This window comes from Helicoverpa zea, chromosome 7, assembly GCF_022581195.2.
Source record: "Helicoverpa zea isolate HzStark_Cry1AcR chromosome 7, ilHelZeax1.1, whole genome shotgun sequence".
NCBI lineage: Eukaryota > Metazoa > Arthropoda > Insecta > Lepidoptera > Noctuidae > Helicoverpa > Helicoverpa zea.
This window is the reverse complement of record NC_061458.1, coordinates 9,942,970-9,961,887: the sequence shown is the minus strand read 5'-3', so window position 1 is coordinate 9,961,887 and position 18,918 is coordinate 9,942,970. Positions and strand designations below refer to the sequence as shown.

The 18,918-nt window shown below is 37.3% G+C and overlaps 2 protein-coding genes across 2 annotated transcripts in view; one reads left to right on the top strand and one right to left on the bottom strand.

Moving 5' to 3' along the window:
- Window positions 1-1,738: 1,738 nt before the first annotated feature.
- LOC124631853 (STAM-binding protein-like A) lies at window positions 1,739-10,410 on the top strand. Its single transcript, XM_047166482.1, has 9 exons — window positions 1,739-2,102; window positions 2,505-2,769; window positions 2,900-3,031; window positions 3,614-3,753; window positions 4,194-4,335; window positions 5,033-5,170; window positions 6,245-6,357; window positions 7,596-7,698; window positions 8,083-10,410. The coding sequence occupies exons 1-9, from the start codon at window positions 1,978-1,980 to the stop codon at window positions 8,143-8,145; spliced, it is 1,221 nt and encodes a 406-aa protein (XP_047022438.1). The 5' UTR covers window positions 1,739-1,977; the 3' UTR covers window positions 8,146-10,410.
- LOC124631852 (xaa-Pro aminopeptidase 1) overlaps window positions 10,402-18,918 on the bottom strand; it is a 37,493-nt gene continuing 28,976 nt past the window's right edge. The window contains exons 2-11 of the mRNA XM_047166481.1: window positions 14,976-15,229; window positions 14,456-14,662; window positions 14,006-14,222; window positions 13,632-13,893; window positions 13,182-13,437; window positions 12,862-13,069; window positions 12,376-12,609; window positions 12,210-12,281; window positions 11,979-12,133; window positions 10,402-11,750 (exon numbers count right to left, since the gene is read on the bottom strand). Of these exons, the coding sequence (XP_047022437.1) occupies window positions 11,523-11,750; window positions 11,979-12,133; window positions 12,210-12,281; window positions 12,376-12,609; window positions 12,862-13,069; window positions 13,182-13,437; window positions 13,632-13,893; window positions 14,006-14,222; window positions 14,456-14,662; window positions 14,976-15,229 (2,093 nt within the window). The 3' untranslated portion in view covers window positions 10,402-11,522. The remainder of the gene's footprint in view (window positions 11,751-11,978; window positions 12,134-12,209; window positions 12,282-12,375; window positions 12,610-12,861; window positions 13,070-13,181; window positions 13,438-13,631; window positions 13,894-14,005; window positions 14,223-14,455; window positions 14,663-14,975; window positions 15,230-18,918) is intronic.

The following is an 18,918-nucleotide window of genomic DNA, read 5'->3' as shown; positions in this document are numbered from 1 at the left end:
CCGTCACCTTAATTCCCATATTGTCTAAAATCTTTGAAAAAGTTATGCATCGCAGATTAAATGATTTTTTCAATAAATTTAATGTAATCAATGAGGAACAAAACGGGTTTCAGAAAGGAAAATCAACTACATTGGCAGCATACTCATTAGTTAGATCTATTACTGAGAATATAGATAATAAACGAACAGTCACTGTAGTTTTCCTAGACATGAGCAAAGCGTTTGATCTTGTAAACCATGAGAAACTGCTGACAAAATGTGAACAATATGGAATTCGGGGTCCAGCTCTGGAATGGCTTCGAAGTTACTTAAATAATAGAAAGCAGTGCGTAGAAATTATAAATATGAATAAAAATTTCGTCTTGACCACTTACAAATCTAAATTCAAGGTAAATATAGCAGGAGTTCCCCAAGGTAGCATTTTAGGGCCTCTCCTGTTTCTGTTGTATATTAACGATATACCTAATGTTACCCAACATAAATGCGTACTGTTTGCAGACGACATTTCAATTGTTATACCAGATGATGGGAAAGATAATCACACTGAAACAGTACTTACTACTTTACATAAGATTTTTGATTGGCTAAATGCTAATAATTTACAAATAAATCTGTCAAAAACGAATTTCATACAATTTTCTAATTATAAGCAAGTGACACAAAAAATCAATTTAGAGTTCAATGGTGATCAGTTAACAAAAAAATGCAGTGCTAAATTTTTAGGATTAATTCTGGACCAAAACTGTAATTGGAAATTGCATATTGATACTGTCTGTAAAAAACTTAATAGATTTGTATATGCCCTGAAGAAACTAAGACAATGCGCTGATTCTCACACTGCCCTTACCGCATATTATGGATATGTTCAATCTATTCTAAGGTATGGTTTGGTTCTCTGGGGTAACTCTACAGACATAAACAAAGTTTTTGTTGTACAAAAAAAGTGTATTCGTGCTATTTGCGGTGTTGGCCCGCTCGAATCTTGTAGACCTCTTTTCAAAAAACTACGTGTAATGACTCTAATATCCTTATATATAGCTGAGATAGGTATGTTTGTTAGAAACCATCCTCACCTTTATCCCAAAGTTAGTGATGATTGTAAATTTAGGCAGAGAGATCCTACTAAATTAAGAATGGAAAGATGTAGAAGTACCTTACATAAGAAAAATAGTCGAATGATGGTAATTAACATATATAATAAAATTCCTAGAGAAATTAGAGAGCTACCTAAAGTAAAATTTAAAAAGAAGTTAAAAGCTTGGCTTATTGAAGGGTGCTTCTACACAATAGAAGAATACATTAATTATAGAAATTAGCTTTTATATATAAGCGTTATAGTTTTAAGCATGATTTATGTTATAATTTTCGCATGCCTACTGAAGGCGAGATATGTTGTGACTTTTTTTGTTTTTACCACCTTTTGTGTAAACCATATCTCGGCGAATAAATATTTTCATTTCATTTCATTTCATGGTTTTATATAAACTAACGCTTGATATCTCAAATCAGCACGTATTGCTGAAGCTCTAGCCTCCGCTTTTATCCATATTAGGAATGAAAATAAAAAATACCAATAATTTATACCTACCAATATCTATGTCAATGGATAATTAATTAGTCGGATAAAAAAACCTGCTTTAAAAATCTACGATTTTAGATCTCGATCGGTCTCGATCGGAACGTGCTTTAGAAATGTCAAACTGACTGCGACAAATGTCAATGACAATCTTTAAAATTTTGACAGCACACATTTCAAGAGCTGGGTTGGTTTTGTAATAAACAGAGTTTTGAGTGAGATTTCAAGAAATATAATCGAAGAAACGTCCGAAATTACTCGTGTATTGCTGATTGGGATTTATACATCCTCTATTTCCTATACTAAATATTTAGTTTGGGTACATCATATTTTCAATCGGCTCTAGTTTGCATGAAGCAACTACAATTTTATAAACAAGTCAATAAAGTGATAGCAATACAATGCAAGCAGAAGAAAAACGCTCGAAACCAGTCGATTTGGCTTCTTTAGAACCTACGGCAAGGGTCAAACAGTTAGCTAACTATGGTGCCGTAGTAGATGTTGATCCAAATGTTCCACCAAGGAGGTAACTATACAGACTCTGTACCTATTTTACTTTGAGTCGCACTATGACTCATTTAGTACGATAGTGTTTTAATTTCGGTAGCTGCATTTAAATTAAAAAAACTGGGTTGAATTAATTGATGCATTATCTGCATGATAAATGGAAGGATGACAAAATCCTTTTATCGCCCCACTAGTAGAACCTTGTTCTTTTGTAAAGCAGGGATATGTTTGTTACAAGTCTTGCTTGCAAGAATAGTTGTGTTGGGAGAATTTTTCTTTTGCCTTTGAACCATATTAAACAGTGTCTGTCATTGTCCTTAAAGGCAAAATTTTAAGTTGGTTAAAACAAATCAATACATTATAGTATTAAGAAAGTGCAAAATGTGATGAAGTGAAATCAACATTATTTTATTAATTCCAGATATTATAGATCAGGTTTGGAGATGGTTAGGATGGCGAATGTGTACTTGGCAGAGGGCAGCTTGGAAAATGCTTACATTTTGTACATAAAATTCATGACATTGTTTTTGGAGAAGATTCGGAAACACCCCGAGTATGCATCAGTCCCCCCATCTGTTAAAGCGGTTAACCAAACCAAGTTGAAGGAGGTGATGCCTAAAGCAGAAAAATTGAAACAAAAGTTACTTGACCAATATGCTAAAGAACATGTTGCTTACGTGGAAGGGGTATGTATGAGTTTTATGGTTTTACTTACTAAAAATGTATCATGTAATGTGCTAGACATGGTCCTTAATCTGAATTTTAAGTGTCGCTTAACATGCTATTTTCTTCATTTATTTATTATGACTTTGATAGGAAAAGAGGCGAGCTGCTGCTGAAGAAGAAAGGAAAAAGCAAGAGAGGGAAGATGCAAAGTTGGCTGAGCGGCTTCAAGCTGATGAGAATAAGAAGGATGCACACACCGGAAAACCACATCTTCTGCATGCTGTAAGTTATGCTACTACTTATTGTTATTTGTTTAGAATAGAAGACAAATTAGAAAATATAAATGTATAACTTTGTAACAAACAAAGACAATAAATACAAAGTTGAGCATTGAATTGCATCAAAATAAACTAAAAACAAAAGTGAGAGATTACATTGAAATCTGTAAGTCTAGCTCGAAAATAATTGAGAGAAGGATGGATTCAATCACTTTCTAACAGTTTATAATTTACAAACAGATCTATCTTGTTTGCAAATCCACAAACATGAAGTAAGAATCAGAATGGCTGACTAACAATGTCACGGCTAAACCCGCTGGGTCTGTAATACACTTTGAAGGAAGGTTTTTCCTATAAGATCAATGTACTAAGATTATGTGAGAGTAGTAAAAAGGGTACTAGATAGACGTGTTATTCTTATGATCTGTGTTTTTTTTAAAAAAAGTATCTGACTTGTTGGAACGCTCAACTGTTGTGACTTTTCATAAGAGCCTGCAAAAGACTATTTGGAATTAAATCATTTGAGTTTAACTATGAAGGGTTTCTGTAAGTTCGAAGGTCGTTTGACACAGTATTTTTTGTTTAGGATCAGTGGGCTGTGTCTCCATCGGCGCCAGCGATGGATGGGGTGCTGTACCCGGATGACTTTGCGAACGAGCCGCCGCGAGCGCCCTCACACCATTACCAGCCAGTGCCGCCGCTCATACCACCCTCGAGGCCGCAAACGTAAATATTACTCGTACTTTGTAGACAATTCTTCTTCTTCTTCCGAGCCTTTCCCAACTATGTTGGGGTCAGCTTCCAGACTAACCAGATGCAGCTGGGTACCAGTGTTTTACAGGAAGCGACTGCCCTATCTGACCTCCTCGACCCACTTACCTGGACAACCCAATACCCCTTGGTTAGGACTGGTGTCCGAGTTACTTCTGACTACCCGTAACAACTGCCAAGGATGTTCAATGGCAGCATGGACCTACAGTTTAACGTGCCATACGAAACACAGTCATTGGTGCCCAAGGTAAACTTAGAAAGTACATACAAACATACAGTACATACATGCACTCATACTTGAGAGGTCGGTTCTTTACCCGCTAGGCCACCACGGCTTTTGCGCTTAGTAGGGCAGAATATTGGTGACGATAGTAACGTGTGACGTGTGTGATCAGCGCGGGCGGCGTGGCGCTGCTGGGCGGGTCGCGGCTGCGCGGCGTGCTGGTGCCGGGCGCGCTGCTGCCGCGCTTCCTGCGCCTCGCCGCCGCCAACACCGCGCGCAACATCGAGACCTGCGGCATACTCGCCGGGATACTCGTACGTACCCATATTATATATTGAAACTTCGCTGCTATGCAATATCCATGATGATTGAAAATAAAGTAATAAGTCCATCTTTTAGATAAGTTTTTTTTTTATTTTCTCTCACTCACAAAAAACAACGAAGATATAGCACTATAACATTTTGTGTTACGTCACGAGTCCCCACTCTCAATCTTTGCTGTGTTATATCTTAATAAGTATTTTTTTTCACACATGAAGATTCTCTACTCGACGTCTGTCTTTGTCCAGCCGTGCTTCCCCTTAAGACTAGATGTTTTGGGCACCGGACTCCTTGCTCCTTGAGTTTCTTGACTCCCGCCTTGGGACAAAAATATGTCTAACATTTTTAGCCAGTCTAAAATGCGGACTAATTAAAATCACTGTTTTGGAACCCAGTCATCATGCCTATTAAACTTATTTGGGATCCTCAGCCTAAATGCTGCTACCTTCAAATGCTGGCATAGCAACTGAATCGTGAAATAGGCTGTATTTCATATGATTTCATGTTTATCAGAGCCTAACCTACACTTATAAATCCAAATTTGAGGAGGGGTTAAAAATGCAAAAAATAAAACATGTCGTTATAAATGGACGGATCCAAAGCAAAAATAATCAACTTTTTTACTCAACAAAAATCTATTAAAATAGTTGGTAGCAAACATGACAAGTGACGTCACAACTTCCATTGCAGGAGCGCGACCAGCTGAAGATTACTCACGTGATAGTGCCCAAGCAGACGGGTACTCCCGACTCGTGCAGCACTAACAACGAGGAGGAGATCTTCCACTACCAGGATCAGCATAACCTCATCACTTTGGGCTGGATTCATGTGAGATACTTTAAACTTGCCTTATTCAAGAATTTCAGTTTCGCATCATCACTACATAGTATAAAACAAAGTCCCTTTTTATGTCCCTATATCCCTATATGTTTGTAATCGGTAATAAATGTCGGTTTTTTTAATCAGATAGAACGTTTCAAAAAGAAGGTTGATATATATGTATAATGACATTCATTAAATAGTGGGAAAATACTGTTATCCCGTTCAGAGCTGGGACGGGTCGCTAGTTTATAATAAATAATAATAATTGCATCTAGGCCGTTGCTGTTCTCATTTAAGGAGATCAGCCAACTACAGGACATATTATAAAGCTCGAGTACTTGCGCAGACACAAATGTGCTCTCTATCTATTCCTTCACTCTCATAGCTCGATGGAACGACTAATAACCGTGCCTAGTAATTGCAACATTTTTTAATGGTTCGCTAATTTCGTGACATCCAGCGAAACTACATAAAATATTGAAAGGAAATACAGGATACTCCTGCATAGGATTTCTTGGTATTCAAGTTTTGTCTATAACATTTTATCGTAATTAATAGCAATTTTATCACGGCCTGCAGACTGTTTTGCAAGATATTGTGAGTCACTCGGCACATTTACTTCCAATGTCATTTGCAAATTTAACTTGTTTTATCAATGTATTGTAGTTTATCTATCTTTGTAACAACTATTGTGATATTTTGAGTGGGCTGTCAGGGTTATGATAGACAAGCTTATCATACCAATGACTAATAATTGAAAATTTTCATTAATATGTTTTTGGGCCATTCTTATTCAGAGCATTTTCTTACACAAATTCTATCTACTTGACTATATGTATAGGTACTACAGCAATTCAGAAATGGTTGCAAATGGTGCAGTAGAAATATTTTTATACTAGCCATTTTCTCGCGGTCTCACCCGCGTCCCGTGGGAACTACTGTCCGTACCGAGTTAAAATATAGCCTATGGCATTCGGGAACATTTTGGATATCCGACCAGCGGTTCCAAAGGTTATCCCCTACATACAAATTTTAGCTCTTTATAATATAAGTATAGATATTATTTTTGTATTATTTCAGACGCATCCAACTCAGACGGCGTTCTTGTCGTCGGTGGACCTGCACACACAATGTTCGTACCAGCTGATGATGCCCGAAGCTATTGCTATCGTCTGCGCGCCCAAATATAACGAGTGAGTTGTAATGTTCCAATGTCATCTATTTTGTTCGTAGACTTTAGATTAAAGGTTCGCAGCCGACCGCAGGCGACAACTGCAGACGACGTGTCGCAACGACACTGGGAATTTCATAGAAATACATAGAAACCAGTAGTGTCGTTGCGACACGTCGTCTGCAGTTGTCGCCTGCGGTCGGCTGCGAACTCGTACCTTTAGAATTGAAATAATCTCTATCATAATTGTATTTAAATATGAGTTTTGAAGACTATCTGCTTTTCGCGGTTTAATCCGCGTCTCGGGGATAATTTTGGAACGTGTTTGGTTGTGTAGCTTCAGTTTTATTGCTTTAGAGCAGTGGTTCTTAACCGGTGGTCCGCGGACCACTGGTGGTCCCTGGAGGCATTCCAAGTGGTCCGCGAAGCTTAGCTTCGCGACGTTGCTATACGTTATCTAACTTAATTTTTATCGACTTATAACTGCGAGCGGGGGTTTTCGCATGGACGTATATCGGGTGTATCGTACCTAGTAATTTGTAATTTTGGTTTTGAGTCTTAAAAAATAATTAAAATTTCGCGCTCGCTTCGCTCGCGTATTCAGAAACTATTTGTCCTTATTTTTGCATTTGTCAACAAACGAAAAGTTAAGTACGTTTGGGCTACATTTTACGTAATATTTGGTTTAAGTCCGATAAAAATTTCGCGCTCGCTTCGCTCGCGCATTTGGAAACTACATAGGCAAGTTTTTCTTTATTTGCATTTGCTTACCTACACATCTGCCGATATGCTTTATGCCGATAGCTTTGAGTAGACCTGACCCAAAAATTCAGTTTTTTTTTTGCATAAATAATAAAGAAATGAGTTCTAATTTAGGTAAACCGATGAGGTGGTCCCCGGCAAGACAAACTTTAGTCAAAGTGGTCCCTCATGTCAAAAAGGTTAAGAACCACTGCTTTAGAGGCCTCTGCACACAGAGGGCGTGGCGCGGCGGGACGGGACGACGACGCGACACAATGTACTAGATCGTCGCGTCGCGTCGCCGTCCCGTCCCGCCGCGCCGCGCCCGCTGTGTGCAGAGACCTTAAGAGTAATAACAAACAAAAAAAAACCTCTTTATAATATTAGTTTAGACACCTGTTGGTCGCTAATACTATTTCGTACGCAATATTGAATTACAGCCTAAAGTTTCGTACACTTTTATTGAACTAGTTAAAAATGAAAGTTGTAAAGATATGTTATACTGTCGTTAATTTTCAGGACTGGTTACTTCGCCTTGACGCCAGACTACGGAATGCAGTTCATCACCAATTGTAGACAGACAGGGTTCCATCCACATCCTGATGATCCCCCACTGTTTCATGTAAGTACAACTAATATTCAAACATTGAATAGGGTCTGTCCTTCTTGAATACACGTTTCGTTTCATGCTTAAAAAAATCATAAAAAAATGATACTGAAGCACTTAATTCTATACTTCGATTAAGTACCAATTAACGGCAAATAAAATAGGTATAAAACAAAACAATAAAGTTAAAACATTATTATAAGAAACCTAATATATTAATGAAACCCAGTGAAAATGAATAATTTCTTAAGTAAATAAAAAAAGAAAAAAAAATTGCCACGTAATGCAGTTACGATAGTTATTATATGTGTTAAGTAATTATACGTGTAGTAATAACAATGTCTTTGTCATCCATGTAAAAAAAACGGGTCTTAATATTCAAATTCATTTTGTTTCTAGACGGTAACACATATAAAGGTGGACGAATCAGCACCAGTTGAGGTAGTAGACTTGAGGAGATGAACTACATAGGACTACAGTTCACACCATATACGTTCACTTTCTTCCACCACGGCTTGCGTTCACTAGTAGTGCATTTATACCGCTTTTAGTACAGATCATATATCATATCATATATGTTCAGAGCTAAGTATTATTCGGAGTAGTAATACATAGAGTAGTAGTACATAGTACATAGAGATTGTAAATTGTCATAGTTATTTCTTGTCGGTTCGACCACGGAGTAGGTAGCAAATGAAGTGATCTTACAGTCACTTGTATATTTTAATACTAATTAATTTACAAAAATCTGTAAGGTTTTTTTTAAATAACTATTAATAAAAAAATTCGGGTGTGGTAAAATGGTAAATAGGCATCACTTATTTACTTTTATTGTCTTATTTTAAAACACGTTCATAACACACAACCCATCCATGTTCCTTCTGGAGCCTTCTGTATTCCAGGGACGCGTAACTCTTTCGAACAATCGTATTTTCGATCCATTCGTTATCTACTCCGTGGTACCGACGGGTAGTCATGTTTCGTTAGCATAATCATGCCTTTATCAACTTTTGTATAACAAGAGTCACCTAGATTTGTGTAAGCGTTAGGAAAAAAACAATTTGTTTTAACTTATTAATGTTATTGTTGCATTATCATTGCACTTAGATTAATTTAGATCATCACAGTGTGGAAGTATATTTTTTCGTTTTAATAGGCGGCAATGTGATATAAATATGATAAAACTTCATAGATGCTTGTAATTATAATGTTGTGTAAATTGTAATTGTTCATGTTATAATTTTATATTTGTTACAAGCCAGTGACAAAGGGAGAATCATATTATTTTAATATTTCAATAAATACAATTTTACGAACGGAACTATCTTACTGTTTTAAAATGCTTGTATGCTTGATTTCTGTTGTCAAAATATATGATTTCTAAAAATAATTTTAGTTCTCATAGGGGATGATATATTCTAAAATTATTATCGAGTCTGTTGAGAATCAAATATTGAAATTAAACAACAATCTCTCTTAAAAATAATATGTATTAATTAAGATGGGTGTTGTTATATGTTTTAGGTTCAAATTGCTTTTTATATCTTCGCTATCTCTGAATGGTAAACTATCCGGCTTGTATTTACTTGTAATTAATAAATTATCGCACTATAATATATATTTATATAAGTATAGTAATATGATCGCAGCCTGAAGACTGAAGCTTAAATTTTATACATATAAATAGATATATTTATATATGTATAACTTCAAATAATTATCGACGTGGTTTGTTAATGACAATGATGAAATAAAATCTATAATTATTATTATTTGCAATATAAAGTATTTATTTTTTGTAAAGGCTTTGAGTCTTAAGATAAAATCTATTTTGTGTTTCACTTAGGTTCAAATTACAACGAGATAGTTAAGTGATGCGTTATTTTACTCAAAATAACAGTTTATGTACTTCAAATTCAAAATTGGAGGTTTTTTTTTGTAAAAGTAGGCGACAACTTAACTGACTCTCCAAACGAGCCTTTGTAAATAATATATTTCGTTTGTATATTAATAAAAAATCTAATATATTCACTTGTGATTGTTTGACTGCACTAATTATAATTTCGTGCACATACGTGTCGGGTGATGTAATCGTGCCATTTTGTACGTATATCGGAATGGGATTAGTTGCGTGTCAAGGAACGTACTAGGAATCAGTAGGTTTGTAAAGATATAATCTCATAACTGTTGATATTGATATGTTGGGGTAGGTTGGAAGTGGGAAAACGTTCTTATTTGTACCAATGAATATTAATCTTTGTGTATTTAAACTCAGACTGAATTTAATTATATAATAGACTGAATGAGTGTTGGTATAAATGATTATAAATTTTCCTATTGTGCGTATACAGTTTGTAGTCACACTATTAATGACACCATCCTTTTTGCTTAAAAGTATCAACATGAATGAAATAGCGTAAAGATGAACATTTGTGATTCTTACTGCATTTAATGTGTAGTAGAATGCAATCTGTATAATAAAGGGCATGTACTTGTACATGTTATAATGTTAATAACTTGAATGTTCCATCAACTTGATTTCCTTCGTTTCGGATGTGACTAGCGAAGCCAAATTTTGCCTTGATCTAAATGTTGATAGTAAAGTCCCGGCTACTGCAATGTTAGAAATAAATGTGCAATGAACGTCATCTAGTATGTAAGCGCAGTCTTATGTATGTGTGATTCAACTAACACGGACCAATGTGAATAAAAAGTTTATTAAATTCATCATAAGTTTTATTTATATGTTGCCCGATTAAATGATATGCATAATTGGCAGTGAAGCAAGACTATACGTACATTGTACTTCATACACTTCTACGTAATAATATAAATAATACCTAATGGCAACACTGGCGCTTGTTATATATGGCAACGTCAAGAGTATTGCCATGTTATGATCGTAATGAAATAATTGGCCAGTATTTTGCATGTTTATTATATGTCACCTAAATAATACTTAGGACACACAAATATATTTATTAACAAATAACTACTTACCGTTACGAATAATAATATTTATTAATTTGTGATACTTTAAAGTCTTACAGTGCAAACGATAAATAAAAGTTTACATTATATAAATTGTGATTTCTAAGATATATTTTTTTGTCGTTACGACAGACAACACAACAAGTGACTATAGTTTATAACATTAATTTTAAAATGAAACTTATTTACATGATTACTTAAAATATCCTACACATTTTATATCGAAGCATTTTTACAGACTACATTTCAATAAGGCACTCGGTGCTTGATTTATTTCGTTAAATTCTTCATAGAATTCAGAAATAATGTTTAAGACTAAGTATGTAACTTCATAGACCACATTTTTATTTGTACAAATTAATACATAGGTATTCAACAAAAAATATAAATAGATGCCAACTTCAACTTAAATATTTCATATCTTAACATTTTTAAACCATATAATATTGTTCCGTTAGAACTTCACGAATTCTGAAATAAACACATGACTACCTGATAACAATATATTATTATTGCTATAAACATCACATATAAATGCCACATAATACCTAAACACTTTCACAATAAGAGCAAATTAACAACATTCACATACACAACAATATTGCTAAAACATTGCGTTAGGAAAAGGCACCATTTTGGATATGACATTCGTACTTACAAAGGCACTCTATGTAACAATTAATAACTACTATATAAATATCTAGAAATTGCTATCTACTCTACGATATGTAACAAATTTCTAAAATACTTTTAGTTCATTTATAAAGTAATAAATATGATTTGAAATAGAAAACTTATCAGTGTTGCCATAGATGAAATTACTATATTGTTCGGCTTATAAAAACTTTTTACGCAACGGCCTGCATCATTGTTGTGACTAGTACAAGGAGAGCAGTTGCCAGATCCATGCGGCATTGGTCAGCAGAGTTGCTGACCAGCTTCTTTGCTTTAGAAGGCAGTTCAATGGGTATGGTGTTGTTCATCATCCAGTAATAGACATCTGTGAGGCCGCGGGATTTCAGCTCGGGTCCTACTTCTTTCCTTATTCGATCGTTGTACCAGTTCAACCATTGGATCTAGAGGAAACAAAAAAGTTTTATCTATTGGTCTATTTATTGGAATCCCGATAATTTTCAATATTATGTGTTGGATATTGAATGCATGGTATATTTTAGTCGGACGAAACTTATTTCCACGTTGTGAAGAATTCTGAAGGTAAACATTGAGAATTAAGTGAAGTAAATTACATTTAGGTAGTTGTTTACAATGTAATGGAAATTAAGTCTACAAATGGTGCGCCTTACCTCGTATTCAGTGAGCATACTCTTGTCGATCAACTTTGGCTCATAAGGTATTAAAGTGGCCTCGTTAAATCCTAAGAAACCATTAGGCTTAGGCACCACTTCTAGAATATTTCCCAACCGCACTCCGAATTTACCCGGATCATACCAGCCGGGTTCTGTTGAAGATAAGGTTTTGAATAAGTGAGACAAGCTTTTAATGAACAAGCTCGAAAATTTTATAAGGAATCATACCGGCAGTAATGAAGTATCCTTCTCGCAATGTATGTAGATTTGTGTCTTGTCTGTAGTCAATAACAACTGGATCTGCAGAACAGATGAAAATGTTATTCAAATTACTCAACAACTTACGGAAAACATCGGGAGAGAAAAGTGCGTAAACCAAACTCTTTTTCCTTACCTTCTTTACGATTAAGCGCAGCTCCCACCCCATAACCTGTAGGATGCGGATAATCTTGCTTGGCAGCCCACAGCGGGGCCCTTGCTACAGGGTCCACATGAGCCGCGGGGACAGCAGCCGGTACCCTCAACCCTGCTAGTGCAGCTAGCGACCGTAACACTGTGGTGTATGCACTGCGTTCAGCTCGTGTTGACGATCCGTAGTGCACTGTGCGGGTTACTACCGTTGTACCTTCTGTGGAAGTTATGTCAATCATTATACGTGTTCTTATAGCTGATGGTAGATCGAGCAATTCTATTGTGCTCTAATAAGATTGCATAGATTGCATTGCAAGTAGCAAGATCTTAAAATATATTTAGCTAAGTCCCTCTCAATCTTAAGGATTGTGGGTACAATAGACAGATGTATAGATGATTATGATGATGCAATTCGTATCCATTCTGCAGTATTAGTATTGATTGAACTTCGATTAACAATATTTCTTACCATCATACTGTCCTCCAGATTGAATAACGAGCGTAGCATTTTTGAAGATAAGTTTGTTGGACATATTAGTGGCGCGGTAGTCAGGGTCGGCGGCGTTCGCTCCGTACGCCACGCGCGTCTTCATGGATGGTCCAACGTACCCCGCCTGCGTATCGCGGGTTAAATCCACCGTCTTCTCCACCGATATTTCGCTAAGTGCTGATTTACTCTGGAAGTAAAGCAACCCTATTAATATGGTCGTATATATTTTCGGTAGAAATTACATGATAAGTACAATATGGAAAGACGTTGAGCTACGGAATAAAAATTGTCCGTAATACCTCTAGGTAGCTGAGTAAAGTGCACATTGCAATCGCATCCCGTATATGTGCTTTCTTCATGCCATTGACTTCGGCCTCATTCTTCTGTGCCTTCAAGTATATGATGGGGGACAGTAGGAACATTCGTTTGGCTGGGGGAATGCTCTGAGCGATGGCTGCCGATGCTCCCCGCTGGAACGTGCCGGCTGCAGGGATGAGGATCTTGGAGTCAGCTGTTCGGCGTAACTCGGAGTAGATGCTGGTATATTCGCTGACCCTGTAGAATCGGCAAATCACTAAGTGGTTTTATTTTTCTTCAAAATAACTCTTTATTTTGAGTAACAACAAATTTTCACAAAAAGTGGCCAACCCGCGTATGCCGAATGTTATTTACCTACATACTAGGTACATAATGTTGTAGTGGTAAATTGCAAATCTTATGAATATTTTTAAATAATTATAGCAAATTACCTTGTACAATTATTATTAAAACAGTTGTAAACGGCCAGCGTGTCCCGGACAGGTAACGAGAGCTTTCCCGGTGGCACGAAAACCTTCACTTCTCGTAAGCTGATCACGACGAATGCTGTCAGTAGCCTGGCATATGGCAGGTCCCTTCCCCTCACGTTTAACAGCCAGGCTACCTCGTCCAGAGCGGTCACAACCATGGCATCAGCTCCAACAGCGCGCAATTCGTTCCGAACTAATGCTACCTTGTCACGCCAAGTTACGCCTGAAAAATAAGGACAGTGAAGACCAAAATACAAACATAATTTATATGTCTTTACTAAATCAATTTCAGTATGCAGTTCTAAAATGACTCGATATATGATGGTAGTAGTCACCAGCAAATTCGATTTCATAGTTCTTGGCAACGGTTTTCGGGAAGTCAGGCCTCCTGCGATCAGGATCGGGTTCTTCAGTCCACAGCTGGTCCAATAGTGTGGGTATGTGCACAAGCTGCAGTCCCTCTCGTTGCAGTGCTGTGGAGAGAGCTTGCCACTCGCCGACAGAAGTAAGGCGAGCGTCTCCTCCTACGCGGCCGGTGCGAGCTAGCCGTTCCTACGAAGAAAATACAATTATAAAAGATCAGTACTGTACCGTACTGATACAATCCACCATTTACGCCCAAGTGCATTGAAAAAATAAACGTCAGTTTTCTTAAAACAAAAACTGTTCACTACGAATTTGTACATGCAATTTTTAAACAGTTGTTTTAGGAAAAACGTAGGAGTTGTTTTAGGGATGTCGGTGAACTTGAGCATTAGTAGATTTGTCTGGTATTGGTTCCTCACCGATATCCATTCAGGAATGGTGGGCTGGCTCGGGTCGTCAGCATCGATGATAAGCCAAGCGCACGTGAGTATGGACCGTGCCCGCCGCACTTCTCCTGAGGGTACCCAGATTGCAGAGCCGCCGTCAGCTAGAACCGCCCCCGTGCCGGCTCCGTCCCAACCGCTGATGTATTCTAATCGACGCTCCGGCTTTAGAGGATCTTCGCTCTGGACATAAAATGCAATGCTCAAGAAAAATTTTTACGTTTGCAAAGGAATTCGTTTGAAGTGAAAATTTAATGAATAGGTTTTTACGCAGGTACAGTTGTGAAGAAAAAGTCATAAATTGAATATTTAAATGACTCGTTAGTTATAAAATTGCACAAGGGAGCTAAAATAAGTGGGACTACCATCGAAAGCCAGATTCAATCTTATTTATTTTTTTGGGTTTCATAAATGTTTTTAAGACTTATGTATAAAAAACTATTTGTTTACTTCTCCAAGAATGTTCTGGCAATTATTTTATAACAGGTTATCTTACCAAGTGTTCATCCGTATAGAATATAATGAAGGCATCGAAGTACGCATTCATTTGCGTGTAAGCAGAGTTCCTCATGGCACTGCGGAGTCTGCCGAGCGGGTTGTTGACATCAGTAGCATCGGCGCAGACCGGTGGTGACGGCTGGGTTGGCGGCTCTTGCAGGATAGTGAGAGGAACCGGCGACATCGATGTGGTTGGCGGGAGAGTAGAGCCCGTAGTCTGCGTCTGCGGTGACAGACGCACGCCTCGACATACTGCAATGAAGAAAATATGAAAATAAACTAAAAAAACAAGCTACCTAGTTAAGAAAAGTCTACAAAAATCTTCTAGAATAATTAAAAAATCTCTTAATTTTATTCTTCATAATATTGCAAGTAACTTCGAATACTTGTAGGTAAGCGATAAAACGAGATAAACTACCATAACATTTTGCCGCCCTTTCTCGACGCACGATAACTAAAAAATTCACGAGAAGGAGAAAGCGGCTAGCGACAGTGGCGTTTGTAGCGCGGGAATGTACCAGGGCACCATGCGAACCGAGGAGATCGAACAGACAGAAAGCTTTCATAAGCTCACGAGTGCGACAGGGACGGCTAGGGGATAACACCCTCCCTTTTGTTCGTCGCGTTGTTCCCGAACATGGGGTCCTTTTATTGTGAGGGGCGCGCCTTAGCTAACCTTCATACGTATAGCATGGCTACATAACTATTAAACAAGGATTCACCCACACCTCCTTTTATAAAAATAAATATTGTTTTTTAAAACAATTTTGTGCATGATGCTACTTCGAAGTGACAAGTTTGCCAAACAAAAATACGATTTCCTTATTTACGGCTGTGTTTTTATTTATAGACTTTAGAAAAATGTATAATTATCATTTTATTTAATTCAAACTAAAACTAAGTTAACTAAGCTCTTCATAAGATCACATGCATCTATCTCTCTCATAAACCGCTGTGCAGGTAGCAAGTTAGGTGAATGTTAAGAGGTACCCAAGGGATGTGGATTCTATTGGAATGACGTCAACAACTAGCAGGGCTTCAGAAAGCATGAGGAAGTACTTCGTCCTTTCCCTTTCATCCAAGCTTCGGGGGTGGAGGATCTTACAGTGATAAAATGAAGGATGTAATTTGTTACACCGAAATGGCTTAAATGACGTCTGTTGAACCCAGGGAAACATGAATTTGAGGAGGTCACAAGGATTTGTAATGTTTTAGGCTAGGCGCTGATTGCAACTTTTCGTCACCGTGACTTTTTGTCACTTAGTCAAGTGCAATGAAAACTATACTGAGTGCGCTCATTATGGTGACGTGACAATACGGTGACAAATAGTTGCAGCAGCAGGCAATGCCGGAGTGACGTGACTGTCACTCGTCCAATGGGAGTAATGGGATACAATGGGAGTCCGCTCACTGGTGACTTTTTGTCACTCAGCCGGCATACAAAAATGAACGCGATTTGTCACCCAAGAACAGATTCAGTGAGCGCATCGTGGGTGACAGCAGGTGACAGTGACAAAAAGTCACGGTGACTAAAAGTTGCAATCAGCGGCGGGCCTTAGGCTAGGCGCTGATTGCAACTTTTCGTCACCGTGACTTTTTGTCACTTAGTCAAGTGCAATGAAAACTATACTGAGTGCGCTCATTATGGTGACGTGACAATACGGTGACAAATAGTTGCAGCAGCAGGCAATGCCGGAGTGACGTGACTGTCACTCGTCCAATGGGAGTAATGGGATACAATGGGAGTCCGCTCACTGGTGACTTTTTGTCACTCAGCCGGCATACAAAAATGAACGCGATTTGTCACCCAAGAACAGATTCAGTGAGCGCATCGTGGGTGACAGCAGGTGACAGTGACAAAAAGTCACGGTGACTAAAAGTTGCAATCAGCGGCGGGCCTTACACATTTACGCGTGCTTATTATAAACAATCACTGTTGAGGAGAAGGTATGCACCTACCTATTGCTCTTAATTAAGAATGTAAAAATATATATTTCTTTTGTAAACTGTTACGGTAATTTTTCGTACAATTGGAAGGTTAACCGACTTTGTTCAAGTAATTTTCCTTACGTGATTTTTTCTTTAAACTTATCGAAACAGTGTTTTTTTTTACCGCAAATCCCTAATAATCTAATAAATATTTATAAATAAAACAGACATGTAAGGCCAGTCCAAAATCGTTAGGTTATTTCGTAAATCCCACAGATGTAAAATGTTTTTGTGACGTAAGTACCGTTAATTTTCGTTTTCTTGAAACTGCTTACGTGTCGTCCCTTAAGGATCGTCTGTCGTATTTCCCAAAGGGACGAAATATCCTGCGAGATACCAGGCTGGCATAAGATATGAGAGGTTTAACTTTGAAGCGTCGTCCTGTTCAAGGATACTCAAGGATAAAAGGCAACGACCGTCGCCGACCGAGCGACTGCAGCGGCCATTCACTCAGCTGCGTAGTAACTACATTGATAATGATAATGCATGCAATGAGCGATAAAATGCAACTAACACAGGCACAACGTATTTTGTATTATAGTTTTTAATTATAAGGAGCTCTTTATGAAAAAAAACTCCATACATTTTTGACAGGATCTGTACTTGATTTTTTTAACAACTAATTAATTAAGTACAGGCAAGTCTTGCCAAATTAAGCTAGAGATACAAATTAAATATTACTTAATCGTAAAAAAAAATGTGGTAACTTATTTCATAATGGATTCCATGAAAGTCCTTAATTCTGCAATAAAACTGACCATTTCTTACTCTATTACTCTTTTTTATAGTAGATAACAACGCAAAATATGTAGAGCATATTAGGTATAGTTTTCATATCTTTATTAAGTGCTATCGTAATTTCAGTCCTACGGCCACAAATCGTCACGTCGTCCCTCTCTTGCTTCGGTCCGAATCCGCCGAGCAAACGAAAACAAACGAGTTAATACGAACGAATTTCCCATCTTTTCTACTAAGACTGCATGATCTCGAAGATGTTATTTTACATGACGCTTTACAACGACGTCATGTAACATTGAAAAACTTGGGGGCTTTTTCCTTAGAGACGAGGTCATTGCCCTTTAACATGAGATATCTTTTTAATATAACTATCAACTAATGCGTGAAATTAGTTTATTTTTATAACAATGTTGTTTGGAATACTACTGTCTAATTTCACCGATTCAAAAAACGGAATTATAAAAAAATGCGTGTGCGTAAGAACAATGGTTTGCCCCCTTTTTATACCAGGGTAATATAGGTCGCGAAGAGATGGCAGCTGCCGAAAGGACCGCCATCGCCATGACATCGCATGGGGTGTTGTGTAGGCGGGGATTCGGTGGCCATATTGTCGGGGTGTGCGTGGGCCGACATGTAAAAAAGCAGGAAGATTTTTTTGTGACACCTCGCTACTCTCTCTCTCCTTGTCTAATGTAACAAAGGACCGATGCAAAATCAAAGGACCAATTTTGTTAAAATATTGGACAGTTTTGAGATAAATATTGTCTCAGTATTTTTTTTACATAAAATATACATAGGTAAACATATTGCATTTTTTTCATTCATATTAGACATAGTTTTAACATTTAGATAGTGGTCACTAATTTCGATCGATATTTTATACAGCCAACAAAATTAAAACGTGCACAATTATGTTTAATTTAACTGAATTTAAAGAAACTGGATTAAATTGAAGATGATTGAAAAGTAAAAGTATTTTTATTCAACACGTCTTATGACGTCAATTCTAACCAGGTTATCATATAGCGATAGGAGTTAATTTTAACCTTGCAAGGGTGTTATGACGGGGCGAACAAAAAAACATTACGCTGTCGTTTTCTATGAGCGTACTATAACATGTTCGTAGTAGTGACGCAGCGTATTATTATTTTTTCTTAGATCTATTTTAGAAATAAAAAAGAAAATTACATTGCGTATTTAAATTTTTCGTAACA